The following is a 25749-nucleotide window of genomic DNA, read 5'->3' on the forward strand; positions in this document are numbered from 1 at the left end:
CTCCTTTTTTTCTTTTTGGCAAAAACCGGCTGTAATATTCGCGTGCTGAGTTTACAATTCCCCTACGACGGCAGCAGCAACGCCCAATTGATTGATTAGCTGTAAACACATTTATTACCCTCCTGCCAGCAGATTTTGTTGTTGTTGCCCCCCCCATCCCCGTTTTTCCAGGGAATGCGTGGTACTTAAGCCAACAGAGCTGCAAAGCAATTAATAGATTTGCGAGTGGCCCCGCGCACCACGCGCGCCGGCCTCCGGGCCTCCGGGCCTCGTGGCCTCCCTGCGCCCGCAGGTCCAGCGCCCCGAGCAGCCGCTGGTCCTGCAGATGAAGGAAGCCCGCAGCCGGGCGCCTTGGTGCCCCCGCCGCCAGGAGCGCCCTGTTAGTGAACAGTTGGGACTCAGCGGCTGGAAGAATTAATTAGGGACCTGCTGTTTTCTGGGCCGCACGATGCTCGCTTGGGTAGAGGCATCCAAACCTTTGCCGGCCGCGCTATTTTATTTTTACTACATTTTCTCAGGTTGTAAAAATAGTCGCCAGGCGGTTCTTTCGGAGAGTTTTCTAGCCAGGAGCGCATTCAAGGCCGGGCAGGCTCTATAACAGGTTTCTCTTTAAACAGCCAGAGGTGAGACGTGAAAATGTAGTGCGCTTGCTTCTCATTCATCTCCATCAAGAGCCCTTCAGCCAGACAGAGGGGCAGGGGCCGCCTTAATGCAGATTTACAACTCTGGCCTGGAGCGTGGGGCACGGGTGGGCTGGGGGCTTCTCCTGGGGAGGTGCTGAGCTACCATCCCCCTTTGGACAATGAGCACCCCTCTGCTTTGTCATTTTGGGCAGGAGTGTGTTTGTGTCTGGGTGGAGAATGGGGTTTCGTGGAAACATAGCTAACTCTTCAGGGTCCTTCTATGTGCAGTGGCTGAAGAGGATATCAGGTGAGTCAGGCTGAGGTTAGCACCCAGGCTGCTGCGGTTTGGGAACTTAGATGCAACCATAGGCATGATAACCAGAGTAATTAATAACACAGGCGCTTCTGCTGTGACTCATGGCAGTAACCTTTGCCCTATTGGCTAGTATTTTTGGCCGGGATCCCACAGGGACTGGACTCAAATTCTCCTGGTAATGTATCAAGTGTCTGGAGACACACCACATTACTGGAGTCATGTTTTTCACAATATAACATTCGTCTTAGTTATATCTGATTGGGCTTTTAAATAATTACCAGTAGCTTAAAATAGTAAAGCAATAACCATAATAGTGATCCATTTATAAACATACCCTTTAAAGGATGATTGCAAAATTTAGCCTCGACCGGAAAATCTAATATGACAAATCATTGTCACTTCTGTCAAAGTCTTCAACATCCCTAGTTTCTTAGACTTAAAAATTAAATTCAGTGTTTCAGAGTTCAGAGAGCTATTGGTCAGCACCTGGTACCTGTCGGCCCAGGTGTGGACCACGCTTTCCCTGTACCTGTACCACCATCTCACCTGCGCCTACAGGTACAATCTCATGTCTGCCATTCACAGCTGACATTTGGACTTGTCAGTCATGTATTTTTAAGCACCCATTAGATCTTGGCTCCTGGGGATATTTTAGAGAGTCTCCGACCCCAAGCAGGGGCACTTCTGCTGACCTAGCACCCCCATAAGTGAGGAGAAGATGCCTCACCTTTTTAATAACATGCCCAATCTCCAAATGTGCAACTCCAATATTAATAAAAATAACCCACTTTCCTCGGGAGACCTTGCTAATGCAGTCTCGATTTTTTGCACATTTTGCCGGAGAGCTTTTGTTCTTATACATCTTGATCCCCCCCTTTCTCTTTTTAATTTGTTGCAGGTGTTGTTGCTAATGAGCTCTCCTCCCCTCTTACAATGAAAGGCAAGCCAGACCCTGGGTACCTGGACGGATGGAGAGCTGAAGCCCCAGAAACTTCATAATAAGTTGCCGATGGCTACCAGCCAAGGTCAGCTGGCCCCCATTAGTGCCTGTCCCCACCAAAACAGAGCCAAATAAGCTTCTCCCCCGTTAACACCTCAGTAGCTTTTTATGTTTCGGTCCAGCCACACAATTGTTGTCACTTTAAGCCCATATGAAAAGAAATCTCTTTTATGGGTCTGAGATGCCAAGTCCAGTCCCAGAGAGGGAACATGTTTCCAGCTAACACGTCCACCTCCTGGTTTTATTCTGTCTTTACAACGCAGGCCACAGGCTTGTTTTGCAGTAGTGGTGAGCACATCACACACGAAGGGCCTTTTAAAGACCTGGATTGATTGGAAGGACAAAAATTAAAGGCAATGTGATCCGGCCCCATGCCAGATCCCTGTGGATTTCCTCCCTATCCCATTTCCACCCACTGTCACAATTTGAGAGTCTGCCTGATTTGATCAGATTCACCTCTGGGAGAGGTACAATGCCAAGGTCAGGAGGACGCCAAGTTACGGGCAACTTTTTGATCTGCCCATCAGCAGTCTGAGAAACGCTGGCTCTGAGTTTTCCGTCTCGGCCTCTTGGAAAAAACAAGTTCCTCGTCGTCTGCAACCCGGCAGTGCTCGAGTCCCTGGGACATCCAGCCTCCGTCGCCTGGTAGATGTGGCATTTCCATGCTGAGGCTGAGAGTCCCACCTCACCCCATCGCTGACTGTCCAGGGCCCCTCTGGGCCGTGCCCCTGCGGACTGCACAGCCATGCTGCACCTCCTGGCGCTTTTCCTGCACTGCCTCCCACTGGCCTCTGGGGACTATGACATCTGCAAATCCTGGGTGACATCAGACGAGGGCCCCACCTGGGAATTCTATGCCTGCCAGCCCAAGGTGATGCGCCTGAAGGACTATGTCAAGGTGAAGATGGAGCCCCCAGGCATCACATGCGGAGACCCCCCTGAGAGATTCTGCTCCCATGTAAGTCCACCACTGCTGTTCTCTTGGCTCAGGCCGGGTGGGAGGGGGTCTGGGACAGACCCTTGGGATGGGTGAGCCAAGTGGGAGGACCAAGATACAAGGTTTGACTCTCCTAGGTCTTGGATTGGGACCAAGTCACTGTCCCACCTTGGAAATGTGCCAAAGCAAAGGCCATCCTGAGGACTCTGGGGTCACATGACATCGTTCTCTGGGGTGGGGAAATTCTTGGCGCGCTGACCACTAGATCATTTCTTCTCAGGAAGGTCATAGTAGTCATAATTCCAGCCGTGCACATAAGCCCCGCCTCCATTGTAGGAAGTCAGCATTCTGGGCGAGTGAGCAAGGTACTATTTGCAATGCTACAGTCTGACCAGCCTCTGCCCATCCTTTCAGCCTCGAAGCCTCCTAGCCTACCCCATCCCATCCAGCAAACAGTTTTCCCAGGCTAGGGTATGCCGAGCACTGAGCTGGCACTTTGCAGGGGAAGGTCTGATGAACGTGCAGAGGGTATTCGCGAGGGAGGAGGAGGAAGTCAACTAGGATGGATCGTGTGGCTGGTGCCCTTTTCAATTCCATTCCTGTGAGCCACGGGGTACCTCAATTCTCGAGTAATGTCAACAACAACCACAGGAATACTAGCAGGGATCGTTTATGTGAGCTCCTTCAGTGAGTGGGTTAAGAGCTCGATCTGTGTCATCCCATGGAGTCCCCTTAGCTCACTCAGCAAGGTTGATTCTGTGTTGTATAAAGTAGGAGTTTCAGGGAGTGGGCCCTGGACCAGTGGCATCTCTGGGCCTCTGCTCCATCGTCTGTAAAATGGGCACCTAATAGGCTGCTGTAAGGAGTAAGTGAACTGATTCATATGTGTAAAGTGCTCAGAGTAGGGCCTGGCACAGAACAAGTGCCCCAGATGTTAGCTGTTGTCATTTCCATCGTACAGATGGAGAAACGGAGGCCCAAAGTCACACACCAGGAAGTGGTAAAGCTGTGATTCAATGTCTAGCTCCAAAGTCACTGAGGTAAACTGCCTGCTGAGAGGTGTCTTCCCTCTGGAGGCCCAGTGGCTGTCAGGAGGCTCGGCAGGGCAGCCAGACTGCAGGAGCTGATGGGAAGGTCTCAGTGTTGTCTCGGGGTGGCAGCTGCCTCTGTGTCCCTGGGGGAGCCTCTGGGTCTCTGGGTATCTGGCTGGACTGAACAGGTATCCCCACTGGGCCCCTGAGGGCACCTCAATCCATAGGACGCTTGAGTCCTATCACAGAGCGGTCAGCCCAGGAAGGTAGGTTCCCACTTGGATGGCCAGCTGACATGAGGCTGTCACTGTGGATTGTGGCTGGGCTAGGGAGAGAGGGCGGGACGGAAGGAGAAGGCCGCACAGGGCTGAGAGCCAGGGGCTGGATACTCCATGGGGATCGCAGCACTAGGGACCCCAAGACTTCCCTGGCTCAGGGATAGGCAAGGGGGTCAGCCCCTGAAGATCTAAGGCAAAGGCAAGGGCAAGCCAGCTCTGAGTCCGCATCTCCGTCAGGCTGCCCACCCCAGCTCATGTGAGGACTTCCCCACACACTCCCTGAGCAGAGTCAACCGCTGTCTCTCGTATTAGAGTCTTGACTATATTTCTTCTCTTAAATATTAATCATTGCCTTAATGTGCTGGGGGATGGGGCTGTGGGGCAGGGTAGCTAAATCATAATACAATGGACCAGCTTCCAGTCAAGGGCTGGCGGGGTGGAGATGACCACCAAACGCAAGTCCAAGGCCCTCTCCTGGCCGACGCTGGCTCAGGAAACCCTTGGCCTCAGACCTCCGCCCTGCCCCCACCCTTATACAGAGAACCCAGTGCAGCTGCCGGATGGGGTGGTCACCCCCATAGTCCTGATGCCACCCAGCCTGAGCCCAGGGAAGTGTCCTCGAGCCCTGGGCTCTGGAAGAGGCTTTTGCCGCCCCCCCCCCCGCCTTCTCCTCTCCTGGGAAGACAGGTGAAGAGGCAGGGGAAGAAGAGTATCTCTAATATCTCCCACACAGGTGGGTCCTCAGGGTCTCGACACCTGTCTGATGGAATTAAACATTTCATTATGGGCTGCCATCCGGCTCTGCCTTTGATTACAAATGTGCGGCTGACGAGGATGAGGGCACTGCCTTGACAGGTGGAGGGCAGCCTATCTTGGGGGGTGGGGCTGGCTTCTGTGGGGATGAAGGGGTCACATCCAGATAGATTCAAACCCCACGCCACCATCTATGGCAGTTTCACCTGAGCAGGTCCTGTGAGAGTCTCATTTAATCATCTCTAAGATGCTCTGAGGAGGGGACTGTTCTAATCCCATGTTAGGGATTAGAAGGTGTTGCCTAAATCCTGCCACTCGGCCTAGAAGGCAGTCTGGGAACTTACACATCGGGCAGCTTGGCCTCCCTGCTCTGGGCCTCGGTTTCTTCCTCTGTAAAGTAGAGAGAATGCTGTCACAGCGCTGATGGGAGAATGCAGCCAGGCCACGTGTGTTCTGGACACCGTGCTGACACACAGTAGGCGCTCAGTGTGCGGTGGCTGTTATTCGCTTATTATTGCGGTTATTACGCCCTCGGTGGGGTCCCTGCCTTTTCTTCTTTGCCTCTCTCCAGGCTTGAGGATGCCACGCCCTGTATTTCTAGTCTCGGGACAGCAGCAGACAGATGACAATTCGTGCTCAGGCAGCTTAAACTCCTCCAGCCACGGCAGGTGGTGTTAGCTGGCCACTAGGGGGCGCCATAATGGTAGCCGGGCGGCTCACACTGTCCCTTTAGCGTAGCAACTGCCTAGTGGGTCCCTATTCCGGGGCACCCCCCTCTTGCAATAGGTGATGGGCATCCCAACATTCAACCAACTGGAGCGTGAGCCCAGCAGCACCCTGAGGGTGCAAGAGGGGCTAAGGGGTGGCTGCCCTTTTCAGGGTTCATGGTGTAGACCCTGTCTCCCCCCCAGGCTTCTGTCCTTCAGCAAGGCCACCTGAGAATTGTAAATTCCATCCTGGTGAGGAAGGGGAGGGGAAGGAAGACCAAGATAAATGAATAAATAAAAACCTATTGGCTCTAAATGCACAATGAGAATTAATAGGGATGAGCTCTCAACCGAGGACTCTTGGGCAAGGGCAAAATTTCAGCTAGGGCTGCAGAAGGGAGGTGCCCCTCCACCCCTGGGTTCCTGGGACCTGCCCAGCGAGGGCCAGCCTGGTGAGGCTGCAGGGCCGCGGAGAAGGGGGGACAGGCAGTGCCTGGAAAGGCTTCTCAACCCATTGCAGGGCAACTGCCACTCCCAGGACTCCTTGTGATGGGGGGCACCGGTAGGCATAAGGCGCAGCCCCATCGTGCTCCAAAAGGGAGGTGGCAGCTGCCGTGAAAGAGAAGGGAAACCCTTTCCTGTGCCTCTGAGACAAAAGCTAGCTCTGGGGCTTCAGGAGAGAGATGGTGAGGAAGGAGAGAGAGAGAGAGAGAGAGAGAGAGAGAGAGAGAGAGAGAGAGAGAGAGAGCGCCAGCGCCAGCACCAGCACCTGCCACAGACCCGGCAGGTGGTGTTCGCAGCGATCCTACAGCTACCCACTTGCTACCCAAGTGTAGTAGTTGGACCAGGAGCACAGCCTCACCTTGTTAGGAATGCAGAGTGCCAGGCCCCGCCTCAGCCATGCTGGGCCAGATGCTGCGTCTTCACCAGACATCTGGGGGATTTGGATGCATGCAGGGTGTGGCCTGAAAACGCTGCTCCACCTAATGTCCAGTGGTGGTAGCCCCTATTGTTGATGTTCCCAGGGGACCTTTGTAGGTTAAAGGGGATTGGTGGCTGCTGAGGGAGAGAGACAGAGAGCAGGAGGCCTGCAGGGGTCCTGGACTGAGGGGATGGAGCTGGGGGCTGAGATGCTTGGCCACGCGGGGCAAGGTCCCAGGGAGAAGAGGCACAAGAGACGGGCAAGAGCCACAGGCCTGGGACCTGAAGCCCTGAGCTCGCACCCCAGCTTTGCTACTCCTCTCACGGGCTTGGTGACCTGGGCACGTCTTTAAACTCTCTGAGCCTCGGTTTCCCCATCTGTAATGGGGGGTGATGGTGGCTGCCTTGCCTACCCCGCCGCCTTCCTGGGAGAAGGGAATGCCTCGCTCATAATACTGCCTGTGCCGAGAGAGTAAGCTCCGTCCTCGTGTGACGCTTTGATACTCTCGATTATCTACTCCTGATAATTTTGCTTTGCCCACAGTGAAACAGATGAACGTTAAACGTTGTATCTAGGAGACTTTAGCTCACAGGTCCTGGGTCTTGGTAGACAGGAAAATCAAGAGAAAGCCGTGAAAGTGCATCTTTAAGCGCTCGTCTTCCTTCTCTGTGCCTCAGTTTACCCAGCTGCAGAGCAAATGGTCCCATCCCTTCTCCAGGGGGTCTGCCTGGCTGATCAATGCAAATGACAGGTGGACCCTGGATCCTCAAGCCCCTCCCCTCCATGACATTGACAGCTGCATGCAGAATCAAGGTCACAGATGCCCTACCTCCTGCTAGACTTCTATGTTCAGGAAATGTTTCCGTCCAGCTGCACTGAGCTGACCAGCCCCCAGGCTCAGGACCTCGCCTCCTCGCATTCTGGCCCCCAAACCCATAGAGGGCAGCACGAGGACACCTCTCCCAGCTTCCCTCCTTTTCCCATTATACCCCTCCAGCTGGCGGACACGCCAGGTCTGACCTCATGCCAGGCACAGTTGTGATGGGACAGTGAGGTAACTCTTGCAGATCCAAGTAGACAAGAGAAACACAACAGACGTTAAAGACGGTCCACGGCTATTGAGTGTGTGTGACAGAGACCTGACATGGCAGGAGCTCGAGAAGGCGAGGGCCTATCTCTCCCCGTTAGCTCTCAGTACCCCAGCTCACCCGACATTTCCCCTCCTTGCCTGGGTCCATGCTTTCTCCTCCACCCACAATGCCTTCCTTTGCTCTCTTCATTTCTAAAGCTTTCACGTTTACCTGGCTAACCACAGCTCATATTTCAAGGTTCAGGTTGGACCCCACCTCCTCCAGGAAGCTTTCCCTGACTCCCTAGCCCAGGTGGAGTCATTGTGCTCACTGATGTAGCCTAATAGTTCAGAGCTCAGGCCCTGGGGTAGAGAGAGAGAGAGAGAGTTGACATCCCGTGCTGTGTGACCTTTGGTATGAAGCTTAACCTCTCTGAGCCTTATTTTCTTAAATTGCAGCTATTAATAGAAGACGCATCTGGGACTGTCATGAGCACATATGAGCACATATGTCATGAGTCTGGCATATAGCAGATGCTCAGGTCATGCTGGTTATTATACTCCTGGTGTGTGCTTCCTTCTTGGATTGTGAACTCCTCAAAGACAGGCCTGTCTTGTTCATCTTTGCATCCCTCCCTCTTGGTTCAGTCAGTGCTCAGTAGGTGTTCAATGGACGGGTGGGTAGAAGGACTGTGTGATCCAGGGAAGGCTTCTCGGAGGAGGAGAGATCAGGGCTGAGTCTTGCAGGAAGAACTAGTGTTTTGATTAGGACAGAGGAGGCACCAAAGCTGCTGCTTCTCTCCGTTAGATCCCTGTGCTGTGGGATTTGTGATCAGATGACACCAAGAGGTCTGCACGGCTCTGTCCTTAAGCGGGAAGTGACTTTGGAACTTGAGCTGCATCCAACCCTTCGTTAAAGCCACTCAATCTCTTGAACCGCCTGAGGCAGGGCCCAGCCTAGGACAAGAATAGTTCAGCATACCATCTTGTTGCCCAGTGACATCTCCTTCCTGGGGAGCAGACGAGTGACAGGACGGAGGCGCGCTGCCATGAGGTCTGGGCTCACAGGAGTGAGATCTTTGTCCCTTACTTTTCTTAAGAATGTGGGTTTGGGGCCAGACACCCCATGGAAGGTAGGGGGCAGGGCAACTGGAGTGCAGTGGGGACAGGAAAGGGCCTGGAGGGGACAGCTTCCCAAAGAATGTCAGCGACTTAGAGGTTCTAGAACTTTCTGGTTTACGGAGCCCCACTTCCCTAGGCTGTCTTCCTCTTCGTTCTCTGCATTCCCCAGCCCTGATTTTTAATATCTTTCCATTGACTCCTCCATTGCACGTGTTGTCAGCCTGCCTCAAATCCCGCATGTGATGAATCAGGGTTGCAAGGGAAGGACAGACAGGCTGCACCAGCTGTGGACGAGAAGTTGGGGTTTGGGATAAGGCAAGCGGGGGCCCATGCTTCTCCTTCCCCTCTGGGTTGTGGGACGTTAGGTAAGTCCCTGGTGGCTCTGAGCTTCAGTTTTCTCATCTGAAAATGGGGATAATATGATACCACCCCAAAGGAAAGGTGTCTGAACAAGATGAGATGGGCATGTAAAGCCTTCTGCTGGGTGCCTGGCGCCAAACAATGTTCCAAAAAGCGTTGTTGTTTTTTCATCCTAAAATTTGACTTGAGAGACAAGAAGGAATAAAGGTAGAAAATACAGACCGAAGATGCCCCCGTGGGCCATGCGTGTAACGTGGGGTGTCATCAGCGTGGGCTGTGGCGGTTCAGAGGGCTGGGTGTGGGGTGGTCAGGCGTGGTCTGTGGCCGTGAAGGGTTGGAAGGACTCAGAGGGGTGATGGTAGGGGCAGAAGAAATGGCATGTGCAAAGGTGCAGGGGAAAGGGGCGGGGGTGACACGAGGGGAGAACGTGTGGGTGACGGAGGGACAAGCCACTCCACCTGCTCGTTTCATTGAAGTCCCCCCACAAGCCTGCGGGGCGGGGATGTTACTGTGCCGTTTGATAGATGATTAGACGGAGGCTTCCCAGCCCACTAAACGGGGCAGCTGGGGCAGCCTTGCTCTGTCTGGCTCCTAGCCAATCTCTAGGTGTGGCGGGAAGGAGGGGAGGAGGGAACAGTGGGCAGGCAGAGGCCTGAGGGAGCCCACAGGGCATGGAAGGCCCGAGCCATGGGGCTGGAACAGAGCTTGGCAGGCTCGAAGGAGCAGGTGCCAAGCTGCACCCCTCGCCCTCACGGCCCGGGCCCGGGCTGCAAAGCTGTGTTCCTGTCACATAGCCTGCGACCCAGGCTCTCCTGCCTCGGGCCTGGCCAGGGCCCATAGGGCCCCCAAGGATGCCCGGCTCCTTCCTGGAGTGACAAGGACAGTGGGAGATGGCAGAATGAGGCAGATACCCGTTCCGTTCAGCTTTGGTTTGCAGGTTCTGATTTGTTTTTCATCAGCAGCAGATTTGCTTAAATATATGAAAATGTGTTTCTAATTCCCTGAGCACACACCAACTGCTGGCGGAGGGGGGGGGGCGTGTGAGAGCAGTGACCACTGGCTGGGAGCCGGCAGCTCTGGGCCCCGGCAGAGCCTCCTTGTTGCTGGCACACCAGGCCGAGCCCCCAAACCTCAGCTTCACCACCTGTGCACCAGTGGGGTTTGGCTACATTAACCCGCTCATCCAGCATTCCTGGGTGATCGCCAGATATGTGGAGTTTGGGGAAATCTAGGCTGGGGTTCAGCCTTGGTCACAAACAGACCAAGTTTGTGGGGGACCCCAGTGCAGAAAGAGGGGTTCTGGTCTGTATCCTATGCCCAACACAGCACTAGGCTTTTTTTTTTTAAGTTCAAATCCCTTTATCATAGTAGTCCCATAAATGAAAATAAAAATAAAAACAAAGCCAAGTGCTAAATTTTTTTTTTTTTTAGATTTTTATTGGGGAATTGGGGGATGGGAACAGCGCTGGGGAATCAGGGGAAGGGGAACAGACAAGTTGCTGTCGTTTTGTTCTTCAGTCTAGTTGTGGAGGACGTTGCTTCACTGGCCCAAGCTGGCACCATCATTGTGCTCTTCCCAGGCGAGGCAGATCAGTCTCCGGCTTCTGGACGGCCGCTCATGGCGGCTGCTGGCCGCTCACGCTGGCTGCTGGCTACACACGGTAGCCCATGGCAACCCACTGCCACAGGGGCTGCAGCCTATGCCATCACCGGCGACTCATGGCAGCCCAGCTCCAGGTTGAGCTGTTGTTCAGCATCTTAGCTGTGGAGGGCAGTGTCACTGGCCCTCATGTGAGATCCGAACCGGGGCCCTCTGGCATCCCAAGCCAGTTCTTAACCATCACGACACTCAGCCAGCCCCCAACTGCTAAAAATTTAATGGTACACCACATAATTTCACTCTGGATTCCACTTCTAAATTTTTTTTTTTTAATTTTTAAGTTGCAACAAAATTGACATATAACATTGTATTCATTTTAGGTATTCAATGTAATGATTTGATGTGTGCAGATATTGTGAAAGGATTACCATAATAAGTTTAGTTAGCATCCATCACTACACGTAGTTACAATTTATTTCCTTGTGATGAGGGCATTTAAAACTTCTTTAATTTTTAAACTGAGGTGAAATTCACATAACGTGAAATTAACCACTTAAAGTTTTATTGTGGTAAAAGATATACAACATAAAATTTGTCTTTTTAACCATTTGTAAGTATATGATTCAGTGGTATTTAGCATATTCACAACGTGCAACCAACACCTCCATCCAGTTCCAAACATTTCATCCCCCCACAAGGACATCCGGTCCCCATTAGCAGTCACCCCCCATTCCTCCCTCCCCCGGCTCCTGGTAGCCACTTGTCTGCCTTCTGTCTCTATGGATTTGCTTATTCTGGACATTTCATATAAACAGACTCGCGCAACATGTGACATTTTGTGTCAGGCTCCCTTCACTCAGTGTAATGTTTTTGGGGTGCACCCGAGCTGTAGTGTGTGCGCACGCACATGTGCCTTGTACCTTTTTTATGGCTGAGTAACATTCCATTGTGAGATCTCCCACGTTTTATTTATCCACTCGTCAGCTGATGGACGTTTGAGTTGTTTCCACTTTTTGGCTATTATGAATAATACTGTTATGCAGATTTGTGTGCAAGTTCTTGTGTGGACACATGTTTTCATTTTTCCTGGCTACACCTAAGAGTGAATTGGTTGGGTCATATGGTCATTTTTATATTTAAGTTTTTGAGGACCTGCCAAACTGTTATCCACAGCAGCTGCACCATTTTACAATCTCACCAGCACTGTGCAAGGGTTCCAGTTTCTCCACATCCTTGCCAACACTTGTTACTTTCATTTTTGTTTTTATTATTATGGCCATTCTACTGGGAGTGAAACGGTATCTCATTGTGGTTTTGATTTGCGTTTCCCTAATGACTAATGATGCTGGACGTCGTGTGCTCACTAGCCGTTTGTGTATCTTCTTTGGAGAGATGTCTATTTAAATCATTTGCCTATGTTTAAATTGAGTTCTTTGTCTTTTCATTGTTGAGTTGTGTATATATATATATATATATATATATATATATATATATATTCTGGATACTAGATCCTTGTCAGATATATGATTTGAAAACATTTCCCCTGTTCTATAGGTAATCTTTTACTCTCTTGATTGTGTCTTCTGATGCACAAAACATTTTTATTTTAGTGAAGTCTAATTTATCTATTTTTTTTGTTGTTTTGTTGTTTTGTGCTTGTATTGTACTTTTTTATTAGTTTCAGGTGTACAAAGCAACACAATAGTTAGACATTCACACCCCTCACAAAGTGATAACACCTTCCCCCAAGCTACTACCCCCCCTCGACATCGTATAAGCTGTTACAATACCACTGACTATCTTCCTTATGCTATACTCCACCTCCCGTAACTATATATATATATATTTTTTTAATTATAGTTGACCTACAATATTATTCTACTTCAACTTCAGTTGTACAGCACATTGGTCAGGCATCTACACAGTCTATGAAGTGATCCCCTGGATAAACCCAGTGGCCATCTGGCACCTTACATAATCTTTACAACATTGTTGATTATATTCCCCATTCTGTATTTCATATCCATGTTGCTTGTGCTTTTGATGTCACATCTAGGAAACCACTGCAAAATCCAAGGTTATAAACGTTTACCCCTATTTTTTTTGTTTTGCTTTGTTTTGTTTTTTAGCTGAGCCATCCTGCCACCTGTTGGCAGCTCAGCGGCAGCTCAGCTTGAGCAGGACTCAAACCACTGTTGCTCAGAGCTCGCACTCTTGAGCCACTCGGCTGGCCTTACCCCTATTTTTTCTTCTGAGACTTTTATAGTTTCAGCTCTTATATTTAGGTCTTCGATCCATTCAGAGTTAATTTTTGTTACATGGTGTAAGATAAGTGTCCAGCTTTATTCTTTTGCATGTGGGTGTCCATTTCCCCCCAGGCACCACTTGCTGAAGAAACTGTTCTTTCCTCCATCAAACGTTCTTGGTACCCTTCTTGAAAATCAATTGACCATAGATATGAGGGTTTATTTCTGGACTCTCAAAATTACTTCACTGAGGCACTGAGCATGCTCTGCGCAGTACTTCGCCAAGTCCTCCCAAATATCCTGTGTGGTAGGACTTGCTTTTATCTTATTATCCCCATTTCACAGATGAAGAAACTGAGGCCCCAATGCTGAGAGGCAGAGTCTAGGCTCAAACGTAAACCCTAGTGATTTAATGACTCTTCCACGGTGAGGCCTGAGGAGGGGAAAACCCAAATGCTCACCCCTCCTTCCCTCCCTCTCTCTCTCACCTCCCTTCTTTCCTCCTTCTCTAACAGAATCTTTTAGGGTGTTAACTTTGATTCTCAGAGGAGGGTAATTGGGGAGGGGATGTTGTTACCTGTGACCTCTCTCTGGTCTCTGAATACCTCCTCTTTAGCTTCCACTTCACCTGCCACACTCACCAGGGCACCAGGTTCTGTGTTCCCACCTTTGCCACATGGAAGCACTTGGATATAGCAGGTGATAAATAAATGCTGATGGTAATTACCCTTCATCTCAAATAGAGAGTGCAATTTGGAAGGGCTCTCAGAGACTGTCTAAAGCCAGAGAAACCCCAATATCTATAAGCACATACAGAGAAACTAAATGCTCAAGGGAAAGTGGGTGCCGGGAACCTAGCCCCTGAGCCCCCACCCCCACCCCAGACAGTCCTAGGGCTCCTGTGGACACATATGAAACCACCTGTGGAGACCAACCACGCCCTCCATTTCCTACGTGGGGAGACAAAAGCCCAGCAGGATGGAGGACTTCCTTGGGCCCTGTCAGCAAGCAGCAGACCCAGGAGTTCCAGCCATAAGCCATGATTCTCCCAAAGGAGAGGCATGGGGACGGGAGGCATTACACACCAGGTCTCCACGATCGACTCACGTGGATTTGACCTCACATGGTGGCATTTGGTGGGGAAGTGGAATGCCCGTCTGAAAGCCACCTGCAGCTGGCGGGGTGCCTGCCGAAGCTGTACCTTCAGGGTAGGTGTGACCATAAGGTTAACGCGGTTGCCCTCTGGCCTGCTCACGTGAGCTACACACCTGTGTGTAGCCCTGGTGACTGCTCAGAGCTGGCCCTGAGGCTGCTAGCCCACCCACAAGCCATGGTTCTCTCGCTGTGGCAGCGCCTTGAAAGGTTGGCAGGAAGGGGATGTTTGTGGCAGGCGGGCAAGGCCAAGGGTGGGCAGAACGCTAACGACCACTGCAGTCAGCATCTGTGATGACCCTCCGATGGCGGGTGTGGGGCCGGTGCTGGTCCAACCCCAGCCCTAGGCTGGGAGCTTCCAGAAGTAAGAGCCAGGGGATTACGCTCATGCGCACTGCGCAGTGCCGGTGCTTCTTCACGCCCCATCTCGCGGGATTCAGCTGGGATTTCCTCGAGGTGGTCTGCAACGCACTTCCAGTGCATAGAGTTTTGTGTCCTCTCTACAACACTGAGGCAGCTAGTGTTACAAATGCAGAGAGGGAGCCTCAGAGAGGTGAAGAGACTTGCTCACGTTTGCACAGCCAGTGACAAAGCTGGGATCTGTCTGTAGAGCCTTGACCACTGTCCCATCCTGCCTTGTTCTGTAACACAAAAACCTGGATAGCTGTCCTGAGATTGGCAGTCAGAGGGGACCCAGGATCTCAAGATGCAGCCACAGAGAAATCACCTCACCACATCTCGCTGGTAGAAAGGAATTAAACTAATCCATGTTTATGGATCTGTCCAGACATAAACCCGGGGGTATCTAGAGACGCCTCTCCCGTGAAAGGGACCCAGGCCCCATCTTCAAGGACCTGGCATCCTTCTCCCCAGCAGTTGGTCTTGTGTGCTTTGGAACCGTGTGGACCCCCTCAGTCCCTCATTCCAGCTCCCTCCTGCTGCCCGAGTCATTTGTCCGTTTGACTCCAAGCATCGTCCAGGGAAATAAAAGGAAATGAAACACGACCAGAAGACTGTTGTTGGGCAAAAGGTGAAAAGGGGGCCAGTGACAGACGCAGCCAGCAGGTAACCCCAGAGCTCCCATCAGCTGCGGCACCGCCCTCCCTTGGCCTCCAGCCCACAGAAAGTGGACAGTGCCTATTAGGGGACTGCTGATTCTTAGATTGTCCCCTCCCTCTGGGGAATCAAGAGACAGCAAAGGCGAAGCCAGCTGTCCAAAGGGCATACTGTTCTGTCCCTGTCCCTACCCTAAGTACCATCCAAAACCCTTGTCAGCAGCTCTAGGGCTGGCACTGTGCTGGGTCTTGGCTCCTAGGGACCAGGCTCCCACTGGATTGGATTCTGGGAGCCGGGTGACTAGGGCAAGTCTCAGCTCCCTTGGGGATGTACATTTCCCGCCTGGGCCATGAAAGGATCTGTGTATTCAATGTCTGAACCCCACTGCACTCCCAGGTTCTGCTTCTGGCTTTGGGGCTTTCACAATTAAAAGGCGAGGGGGAGGTCTGGAGAAGAGCAATAGCCTCCCAGGCACCAGGAAGACCCAGGGGACAAGCAAAGGCAGGACACCTGCCCTCACCTACACAGCAAGACCCCAGAGCGGGGCTCCACCTTTGGGGGGGTGGTCATAGCCCCTTTGAGAATCCATGGTGCCCTCCCTAGAACAATGTATATGTGTGTGTGCACATGCACGCACACATGCACACTCACAGGGCTTCCCAGACCATCCTGAGTTTACCAGTGGGCCCCTAAAGTCCTTCTGAGGGACCTTAAACTCAGGAAAATCAGTGTTTGTCTTCATGTAATTGACGGGTCCTATCGTCTGAGGATTTTCGTGATTCCACACCTTCCTCTTCTTCCTTCTCTTCCTCAGACCAGCAACAGATTACATTTATCAAGTGCCTACAGTATACCAAGCATTTGACCTAAACTAGCTCATTGAACCCTCACAAAACACTTATGGTAGATCCCATATTTATACCCATTTGAATATGAGGAACCTGAGGTTCAGAGAGGGTAAGCCACTTGACCAAAGGCACACAGCTTCTAAGTAGAGGAGCCTGGCACTTCTGTTCCAGGCTGCCTAGACCCAGGGCCAGCTCCTAACCAGGCTGCATAGCTGAGTTGAGGGGCTCCAAGTTATCTCAGAAAACGCCTGGTAGATTGAGGCTGGCATGTGTGTGTGCACGCATGTGTGCGCACACGCGACCATTTGTGCTGGGTGAGCGTACTGTTCTGTCAGCCCCTCCTCCCCCTAAACTCCCTGTCAGCCTGAGGAGAGGGTGGGGAGGAGTGACAGGGGCGTTTACCCACCCCCTCTGCCCTTTGAGACACGACAGAGTCTGCAAATCTACTTATTTGATAATTCACTTATTTCATGTCTATTTGGCAGTGTGTGTGCTCCCACGCACCAGCCCTGGGGAAGGCAAGATGGCTTTGCCTGGGGGAACCTGATCTGTTTTTCTGGGGAAGTAGTGGGGAAAAAAATACACCAACAATGGACCATAATGGACCTAAAAATAGAGGGTGGAGGGGCAGTGGGAGGAGCTCCTGGCACCTGCCTTCCACGGTCCAGTCTGCCTGGCCCCAGGCTGCCCGTGCCTCCCACTCGGGTTCCCCAAGGGTCTGGCTGCCACTCAGACTCGGGGAGAGGCATGGGAAAGGGGAGGAGGAGGAAAGGGGGCTCGGAGGCCAGGTGCCACCCCAAGATGGAAAATTGTGCCATCGCAGGGTCCTCAAGGCAGTGGCCTCAACTTTGGTGGTACGTTAGAGTCTCCTGGGAAGCCATAACCAGCCCAATGCCCAGGAGGGGACCTACCCCTGAGGGTCCGATGCGGTTGTCCCCAGATGAGTGAAACATGAGAATACCGAAAGGGGTGTGTCTGCAGTAGGAAACGGGTTCACATTTTGTGGCTCTGTCCTCCCTTAGCCCCACATCTCCTAAGTTTTAGGGCAGCCTTCTCGAAGGCCCTAAACCCAGATGGCAGCTGGGGTTCTGGAAGGAGCGGAGCAGGCGGGGCGGGGCTGTGCAGACTCTTGCCAGGTCTCCTCCCACTTGAGTGCTGCTCAGCTGGGCTGCACAGTGGAGTCACGGGGAGCTTCTAACACTCCCCCCCACACACACACCCCACCTCCTCACACGCCGGCTGCAGCTCCCACCGGCTGCCTGCCGCAGGATCTCGGGGTGCAAAGTCTCGGGGTGGGCCTGGGCATCAGGATATATTAAAGCTTCCCGGGGCAGCGGGGTGGGATGTCCCAGGGGGTGGCCAAGTTTGAGAAGCACCATGCAGTCTTTCCTGGGACTGCCCTTGGGTCCCTTCCAGCCTTAAGCATGTTGTTGTTTTTTAAATTCAAAGGCCAGACAGGAGAGTTACTCTCAGAACCTTCCTTACATCTGAGCTGCAGGCATTCCAGCCTTGCTCTGGCTTCCTGGGGGCTGAGGGGTGGCAGCTCCGCACTCTTTTGTTTCCAGGTTCTTAACCTCTCTTCTTGGAGGAGGCTGCCTGGCCAGAATCAGGGCCTTCCTGCAGCTGCTAAATGTCAAGGCTGCCGCCTGGCTCCAGACCTCTCCCTTAGCCTTGTCTCCTGTGTTTCCCACCGGGCTCCTGGCCCAGCCAAATGCATTAACCCCTCCCTTCCTGCAGCTTTTTGCATGTCCGGCCTGGCCCTTCGCTTGGCCCCTTTACATAGGGAATCCTCACCTGGTCAATCTCCCTCTGCCTGTCCATATCCAGCCCGCCCACCCTTCTGAGCCTGTCCTAAAATCTCACCTCCTCCAGGAAGCCTTCCTGACCATCCCAGCCAGTTCCCCTCCAGGCTTGTCATGGCTGCCATTCACGGGACCAAGCCACGGGTGACTTCCTGGTGGTCATAGCAGAGTGGTCAACACTCCCATAAGCGGTCAATGTGCCCGGCTTACCAGAAGTGTGACTTTGAGTCAGTGCCCTCACCTATAAAGTGGGGATGGTGGAAATGGTAAGGTTGAAGTCATGGTACAGTGCCTGTCCTCGGATCCACTGTGCCAGGCTCCCAAACCTAGCCAAGCCACTACGAAGGGTTCTGCTTGGTTGGTTTGCTTTCAACCTGGAGCAGAATTTCTGGCCTCAGGGACAGAAATATTTTCATACTCCTCCCCTTTCCAGGGATTTTGATGGGTGACCAGGTCTGGTTGCTGCTTCCCCAGGGCTGTTTGCACCCAGAGGACAATCAGAAATAAGTGATGAGTAAGCGAATGAATGAATGAATGAACGAAACCTCACTAGTTCAGGCTACCCCACCAAGGGCTTCATCCACAGAATGACGCACCTGTCCAGGTGTGCCCAGGTGTGGGGCAGGCCCAGGAACTTCTTACTCTTCCCCTGCCCCACCACTTCTTAACACCTCAGAGACCAGCAAGAAAAAAACCATGAAGGCCCTGGGCTGTGGCTGTTGGCACGGACATGTCCCATCCGACTGGGTGCTATGTCCTGAGACCAACTTTTGAGTGCGGAGGACCCAGAGAGGGGACCTGCTGACGGGGGGGGGGGGGGGGGGGGGGGAGTCACTCTACAACCCCTAATTAAACACCCTGCATGTGCCAGGCTCTGGCCTGCTTTCGTGGAGCATTCAGTGTGGAGGTGACCCACACACATAATTTAAAAGGAAGTGGCTAAGGAAACAGATCAAATGCTCACCTGGGGGTAAGGGGTGGCCAGGCACACACTCCTGGGGGAGGGATGTTTAATTGACACCTGCAAAGGGGTGGAGGGGGAAGTGTTGGAGACAGAGGGTGCCCCATTCTGAAAGCCCAGCGTGGGGTGAGGGCTGGGCATCAGGGAAGGAAAAAAGGGGCTAGAGTTGCAAACAAGGCAGGAAAATAATCTACAAGACTTTTGTGTATGTTTTGCAGACAAAGACATTTGTGGCAAAAAATCCATTACGTTATCCCTGAAGCAAGGAGTGGCTGCATGCTAAGAGGCAGTGTGGCATAGTGGGCATGTGCTTGGGGGCTTCTAGCACCAGTTCTGTCCTTCACTCAGCAAAGTGGTGAGCAAGGCGCCTCACTCGTGCCTCAGTTTCTCCATTTTAAAAACGAGATTAGGAGTTGCACCATACCTCAGAGGACTGTTGTGAATAGAGAAAATGACATTTCACATGAAGAATCATCATCTCGAGGTCTGATGCGAATAGAATTCTCAATGTGGAGTTTTGAGAAAAGAAAGGCGGGAAGAGGCGTGAGGGGGCTGGGAGAGGCGGGCAGCACAAGGCTGGTTTGGGCTTGGACTTGATCCAAGGGGGTTGGCTCTGGGGTTCAGCAGGGGAGCTGGAAACACACTGGAGTTTTTATAAAGGTCATCTGGTGGCAGGTGGGGGTGGGGAGGCTGGAGGGGTTGGTGGTGGCAGGGCAGGGGGTGGACTGGGGCAAAGGTTAGGGGAGGGGGCTGCCGGGATCACCTGCAACCTCCCTCCCTCTTGGACCCTCCCCTTTTAGTGGTGCCCCCCCCACACACACCACCACCACCACCACCAGTCCTGGGCCTCTTGCAGGGCCCAAGGAAGCCCCGTTATTCTGCAATTCAATAAGAAAGCCAGGTGCACCTCTCAGAGAAAAGGAGAAGGGTCTCTGCAAAGGCCCTAGGATCTGGGACAGGCAGCTGCCCTGAGTGCTCTAGCCAGACCCTTGGAGGGGGCCACTCTCTGCCCTGCCCCTCACCCCCCAACCCCCCAACCCCACCCCAGCATTTAAATCCTCCAAGGCACTTTTTTTCCTCCGTGATAAAATATTCATGTCAGCAGAGCAGGCCCTCTCTGGGAAGGCTGCATGTGTCTGGCTTGTGCTTTGCACAAGCTTTTAAAGAGCAGGACGCTTTTCCTACTCTCTAAGCATTTTCTAAGTCCTGAATCAATAATGCACTTTACCGGCCTCCTCTGGATGTCGCGTTTCTCCTTCTCGGCACCCTTCCCCCACCGGGCTCCATTTCTCTCTCTCCCTTTCTTTCCCTCCTTCTTTCTTTCATCCTTTCATTCTCCTAATTTACTTTTAGTTACTTTTTATAAAAAAAAATTAAATGCAAGTGTTGAGCTGGTTGGGTGGGAGCCTCTAATGGGGGTGGCGATGGGGGTGGACAGGAAGGGAAAGAGAGAGAGAGAGAGAGAGAGAGACAGAGAGCATGGCGGGGGCAGCTGCCAGGCAGGAGAGCTCCAGGGTGAACAGGTTGAGCCTGTGCTGGGAGGAGGCGGGAGGAGGAGAGGAGGAGGGGCGGCTGAGTCTTCCCACTGGCCTGGCCCCGTGGGAAGCACTGGAGCCCTGGCGCAGGGAAGGAGGACAGCTTGGACTAACCCAGCCTCTCGCTCTCCTTTTTCTAATCAATTAGAAAATGTTTGCAGCACAGCCAGAGAAAACAGGATCAACACGTAAAAGAAAGGGGGCCTAGAGCAAAGAAAATAATGTGGAGCGTGAGCCAAAATAGAGCACCAAACTTTCTAAGGAGCCAACAGTCCAGTTTGGCCTGCTTTTGTGTAGTAATGAGTTCCCTGACACTGGGGGTATGTAAATGGAGGGGATGCCATTCCTTCTCTGAGACGGATGCTCACGTGTGTCTGGTCAGTTATGTGGTACCAAGTGAGGGGCTGGGGTGTGGAAGTCATCTGGGGGCCCCAGGGATCAGCCTGAAAGAACTTCCTACTGCGAGCATTCCTAGAAATCGGGCTGTGGGAAGATCCCCATATGCCCAGGGCAAAACAGAATGCATCCTTTTTTTTTTTTTCTTAAGAATAAAATTTTAAGTTCTTGGAGAGAATAACCCTTGTCTAGCCAGAGCCTTGGCAAGACCCCACGCCGCCACCTCGGGCTGTTCAGCTGATGGAGGAAATCAGCCATTCTGGGCGGTGGCGCGCAGGGCTGGGCATTCCATTCTTGTCCCTCTGACCCCCACTTCCGCCCGCCCTCCCCTGACTGGCAGGGCAGCCAGATGCCCTCAGGGTGTGGGGAAGGCTCACTGGTGGGCTCTGTTGGGAAAGCTGGAGTCGGTGTGAGGTAGACTGAGGGGTCCTTGCCTGGTCTGCTGCTTCTCACTGCCTCAGCAGCCGTGCAGTCCCACTTGGGTGCTGCCAGGCAGGTCGTGGGCCGTCTCTGAGCCGCAGTAGAGCAGTGAGGATTCAGTGAGGCGAGCCAGGAAGCACACGCTGAGTAGGAGGGCCACAAATGACCACGTGGTGGTTGAGCACCCTAGCTCTGTATGGAAATGTTGATCAAATGCCACCTATATGCAAACGACTGTGGGGGGGTTGGGGTGGGGGGCCAGGCCTGGCCCCTGCTGTCCTGGAGTCCAGTCTCAGACACAGACGCTTCCAGGAGGAGGTAAATTGTGGGCAGGGTCGAAATGAAAGGCTTCCCTTTCCTCCCAAATGCTTGGGGGAACTGGAGCAGAGTGAAGAGGTGCCCCGGGCAACTGAAGAACTGAGTTACGGCCAGGTCAGGAGAGGCCGTCTGAGACTGTGGGTCTGAGGTGCACCTTTGCCCAGGGGAAGCCCATGGTGGCTGGTTCAGGGTCAGGGTCTAGGGGTAGGTTGGGGGCCGTTGCTGTGGCCTCTGGAGGCTCATGGCCAGGATGGGTGAGTCCCAGGAAGACTGGCCTGGCTCCTGGCCCTTCCCTGCCTGAGTAATGGCTGGGCTGGGAAGACATGGCTCCAAACAGAAACTAAATGCAAAACAAGAGAAGCTCCCTGACCGGCTGCAGCTCCTCACCCTGAAATGCCGCCTCCGTGTGGGTCGGTTTCCGCTGATTCACTGGCAGGGAGGGGTGACCTTGCTGCTGTCCAGAGCTTTTGCTAGAAAAGAAACTGAAAAGGGAACGGGAGAGAAGCATGTGGGTGGGGGAGGGAGCCAGAGGCCCAGAGTAAGAGGGACCCGGATCAATAAAACCACAGAAGGAGAATATGGGGGAGGGAGAGAGAGTTAGAGGCAGAGGCAGGCACTAGACTCAGAACCTGCTCCCAGCAGAATCTCCGCCTCTGCTTGGTTGATAATTTGTCCCCACTGCAACTTTTCTTACCAATAAAAAGGAAATCATTTGTCAGAGAGAATCCACCCCTCACCCCCTTTTCTTCCCAGAGTAGGGGTGGTGGGGATGTTTCTGCTCCTTCTCCCTCCCAAGTAAGTGGCCTGGGGGACTGAGGAACTTAGACTCGGGGATGTCAGGGTCAGAGACTGATCATTTCATGAATGGGGAAACTGAGGCACAGGTAGAGCAGGGCCCCGCCCAGGGTCACACATGGGTTAGGGACCGTCTCTGAATGCCCACCCCACGCCCCCATGGGGCAGGTTACTTATTATTGATTTACACGCCTGCTCAGGCTGGAAGCATTTCCCCCAAGTTCCAGAAGCATCATGTAAGCTGGAGGCGGGGCAAGCCGACTGCCTTGAGGCTCACCGCCGCCCCCCACCTTTGCTCCTCCCTAAGGCCTGTAAGAGAAAGCTGGTGCTGCCCCACCCTTGCCCTCCTTGTCCCCCCATCCCGGTGAGGACCTGTCCCGCCCCCTCAACACCCCTCCCCAGGGCTGTCCTTGGCAGCCTTCTGCCTCCTGCTGGCAGATGCCTCCAGCCCAGTTGAGGTTGACAGGGCTGAGGGTGAGACGACAGACAGGTTCAAAAAAATCTGTCAGCTGCTAAACTGTTCCCTGGGCCTGCCCACACGCCTCAGTGGCACAGCGATGGGCTGTCTGCCTCCTGGTGAAACGGAGTCTCAGGAGAGTGGCACAGGGCTGGGGGTGGCAGTGTCCTTTCCCTTTTGGGCGAAGGGCACCGTTTTCTGACTTGTCTCTGAGCCCGACTTCCTGGTGTCTTGTCCCACGTCTGCCCTGTGTGACTTTGAGAATTTGCTCAGCCTCTCCTCACTTGCAGGATGTAAATAAGAGGACCCCCAATTCCAGGTAATGCACGTGCAGTGCTTAGAGCTGGCGAGGTCATAACGCTCTCCCTGTGTCCACCGTATGTGAGCCGGGGACATACAGGTGCTGCCCGTGTGGCACCGGCTCTAATTCCCATGACCGCCCTATGAGGTCAGAGTTCTCAACCTCCCTCAATGTCCAGTCACCCAACAAAGGTTTCCGAGTCCCCCTGGAGTGGCAGGGTCTGGGCGGCAGTGGGGAAGGGGGCAGATGAGGCCCCTGGCCTCATGGCACGTCCCCTCCAGGCGAGAAGCTCAAGGAAGGGGAGTGACTCACCCAGGGCCCCTGGTTTGGCCAGTGGGTGGCTGAACTGTGCCTGCTCCCCTCCACGGTCCGGCACGCTGCCGCACCAGTCCCCCAAACCCGCCTTGACGGTGCCCAGCAACTGCGAGAATTTGTCCCAGCGCAGGCTTAGATTGCAGGGCCAGTCTGCATGAAGGCATTTATTCTTCTTTCCGAGACTTTGTTACAGCTCCGGCGGCTGCCTCTGCATGGGCTCCTTGGCCAGGGGCCCAGGGGTCCGCACAGCCAGGCTTCCCTGGCGGACGGTTCCCTCCGTCCCTGCTAACAGTTGGCCTCCCCACTCAATTATATGTTTTGCCCTCAGCTTGTCTGCAGTGTTTACAACCTCGCCTCTGACTCTAACTGTACCCTCTGCACAGAAAATAACATAAAAGCAAAAACATTTAAGAGACCGTCTCAAGGTTTGAAAGATGTGGTTGGTATGAAATGTTTTCTCCATAGAATCGTTCATGCCGGCCTGTCGGACTTTGTGTCCATGGAAGAGATTTGTTCCTACCCCTTTCTCAGGTGCTCTTGTGCCTGCCTTCCCCCCCGCCCTGCACCTCTGCCTTCACCCCTCCCTCCAGCTGGGCTGCCTGACCTTCAGGGAGACTTGCCTTTGTGTGTCTGTAGAGGCAGGAGAGTCGCAGACAGTGATGGGCTCGGCTTCCCCAAGACTTCCTTGGTTGGGCCCCACAGAGTCCAGGGCAAGTGAGGGGGGCCAGCAAGCTCCCCTCTGTGAGACGGAGATAACCTTAGCGCCTCGCTCCCTGGGGGTTGCTGGGAGAAGGCCCAGCCCAGCCCTGGCACATGGTTGGCACTCAATGAATGTCATGATCGCCCGTATGCTCTTTTGCGTCAGCAGCCCCAAGGCGGTCCGGGTCATGTGTGAAGTTCCCGGCTTTACTGTTAAGGAGCCTGAGCTAGTGTATGTGAAGCTGCTGTTTAATAATAATTGCTACTGATTGGGGGCATTTTCTAGGCATTTCATACACATTATCTCACAAGATATTGGATGAGAAAGTAAAGACTCAGAGAGGTAAAGCGACTTTCTCAAGGCCACACAGCCTCAAGGGACAGAGCTGAGATTGAACCTAGGGCTCTCAGACCCCCAAATCAGTTTCCTTAACTGCTCCAGGCTCCAGAACAGGGGTTATCAACTGGGGAGATGGGGTTCCATGAACCCCCCCGAATCTGCATGGAAAAATGTGGCATGTTACATTTTTCTGGAGAAAGTTCCAAGGCTTTTCATCAGGGGTATGATTTCTTTTTTCCTGTAATATTCATGAAATGTCTAAAGAAACAGTTGGTGCTTTCGATAATGTCAAAGGCTGGCTTTGGTGTCACCCTAACAGGTTAAAGATGTGCCTCAAACACCCCCAATGCTCTCCCTGGCATCAGGCCACTTTTTTGGACTATTTGTTACATTGTGAATCTGATCTCACAGAGACGAGTGGAAACATGCAAACCAAGAAGATGGCCAAGGCTGGCCCTCCAGCCCCTCACACTCGCTGTCATCAGCTGTCAGGCGCAGCAGCGCTGGGGTGGGGGGGCGGTGGTAAACCCAGCTTCTCATCCCAGGCGCCCTTCTCAGAATCTTCCCCTGGGAAGAATGAAAGGAGAAAGCGAGAGCTGAGCTAGCAGGTGTTTGCAGAGGAGGTGGGCTCAGCACGGCCAGCTCGCCCCTAAACGGTTAACGGAATTCCAAGCGAGATCTTGGAGGGGCGGGTCACCGAAGGAAGAAGAGAAACAGGAGGGAGAGCTGAGAGCTGCGTTGGCAATGGCTTGGGATTTATTTATTGTACTCGCTGTTGATGAAGCCTGCTCCGCAGCAGGCGCGGGCTGTAAATACACAGGCTGATTCATTAGTTTCTGACCATCTGCTTCCCCGGGCGGGGCGGGGGTGGGAGGGGGGCAGCGGCCCTGCAGGTTAGGACAGCACGACTGGCAGCCAGGTTGGAGTCCCCATCCCCTGGTAGAGCCAGCTGTGTCAGTCTTCCTGGTGACAGGCAGGCCAAGAGAAGCTGGGGGCTGTGAGGGATCCCGTGTCCCACAGTGGGGACCACCAGGAGGCTGGGCAGGGTGAGGGAAGGGAAGGCGGGGGGTGAGGAAGGACCAAGGGAGAAAGATGAGGTGTGGGTGACACGTAGCGGTTGGGGATAGATGAGAATAATATCAACACCCAATATGAGATCTATTACTATTAATCTAATTATTATTATATTAAAAACTAATATGACAATACTAACTACAATTTAGTGAGCAGTTACTGAAATCCTGCCCATATATGAAAGCTTTACTACACTGTCCCACATAAGCACATGAACAACCCCATGATGGATGACGAGGGAACTGGCTTCAAAGATTGAGTCAGGCAAGGAGGGCTACCTGGAAGAGGTGCAGGATAAGAAGGGCTCTGAAAACCG

At 53.1% G+C, this 25749-nt stretch overlaps 1 protein-coding gene across 13 annotated transcripts in view; it reads left to right on the forward strand.

Moving 5' to 3' along the window:
• Nucleotides 1–25749, forward strand: part of NTNG2 (netrin G2) — a 72141-nt gene that overhangs the window by 2852 nt on the left and 43540 nt on the right. For 11 of the 13 annotated variants that reach the window (XR_002123581.1, XM_019638957.1, XM_019638951.1 and 8 more), the window contains 2 exons: nt 1838–1964; nt 2203–2897. Coding sequence is in view for 12 of the 13 variants with exons in the window: in XM_019638957.1 (XP_019494502.1) it covers nt 2685–2897 (213 nt within the window). In the remaining variant the exon portion in view is untranslated. Of the gene's footprint in view, nt 1–835; nt 931–1837; nt 1965–2202; nt 2898–25749 lie in introns of all 13 variants that reach the window. The other 2 variants (XM_019638942.1, XM_019638973.1) reach the window with 2 other exon arrangements.

The sequence above is a fragment of the Hipposideros armiger genome, unplaced genomic scaffold (assembly GCF_001890085.2).
Source record: "Hipposideros armiger isolate ML-2016 unplaced genomic scaffold, ASM189008v1 scaffold_3, whole genome shotgun sequence".
Taxonomy (NCBI): domain Eukaryota; kingdom Metazoa; phylum Chordata; class Mammalia; order Chiroptera; family Hipposideridae; genus Hipposideros; species Hipposideros armiger.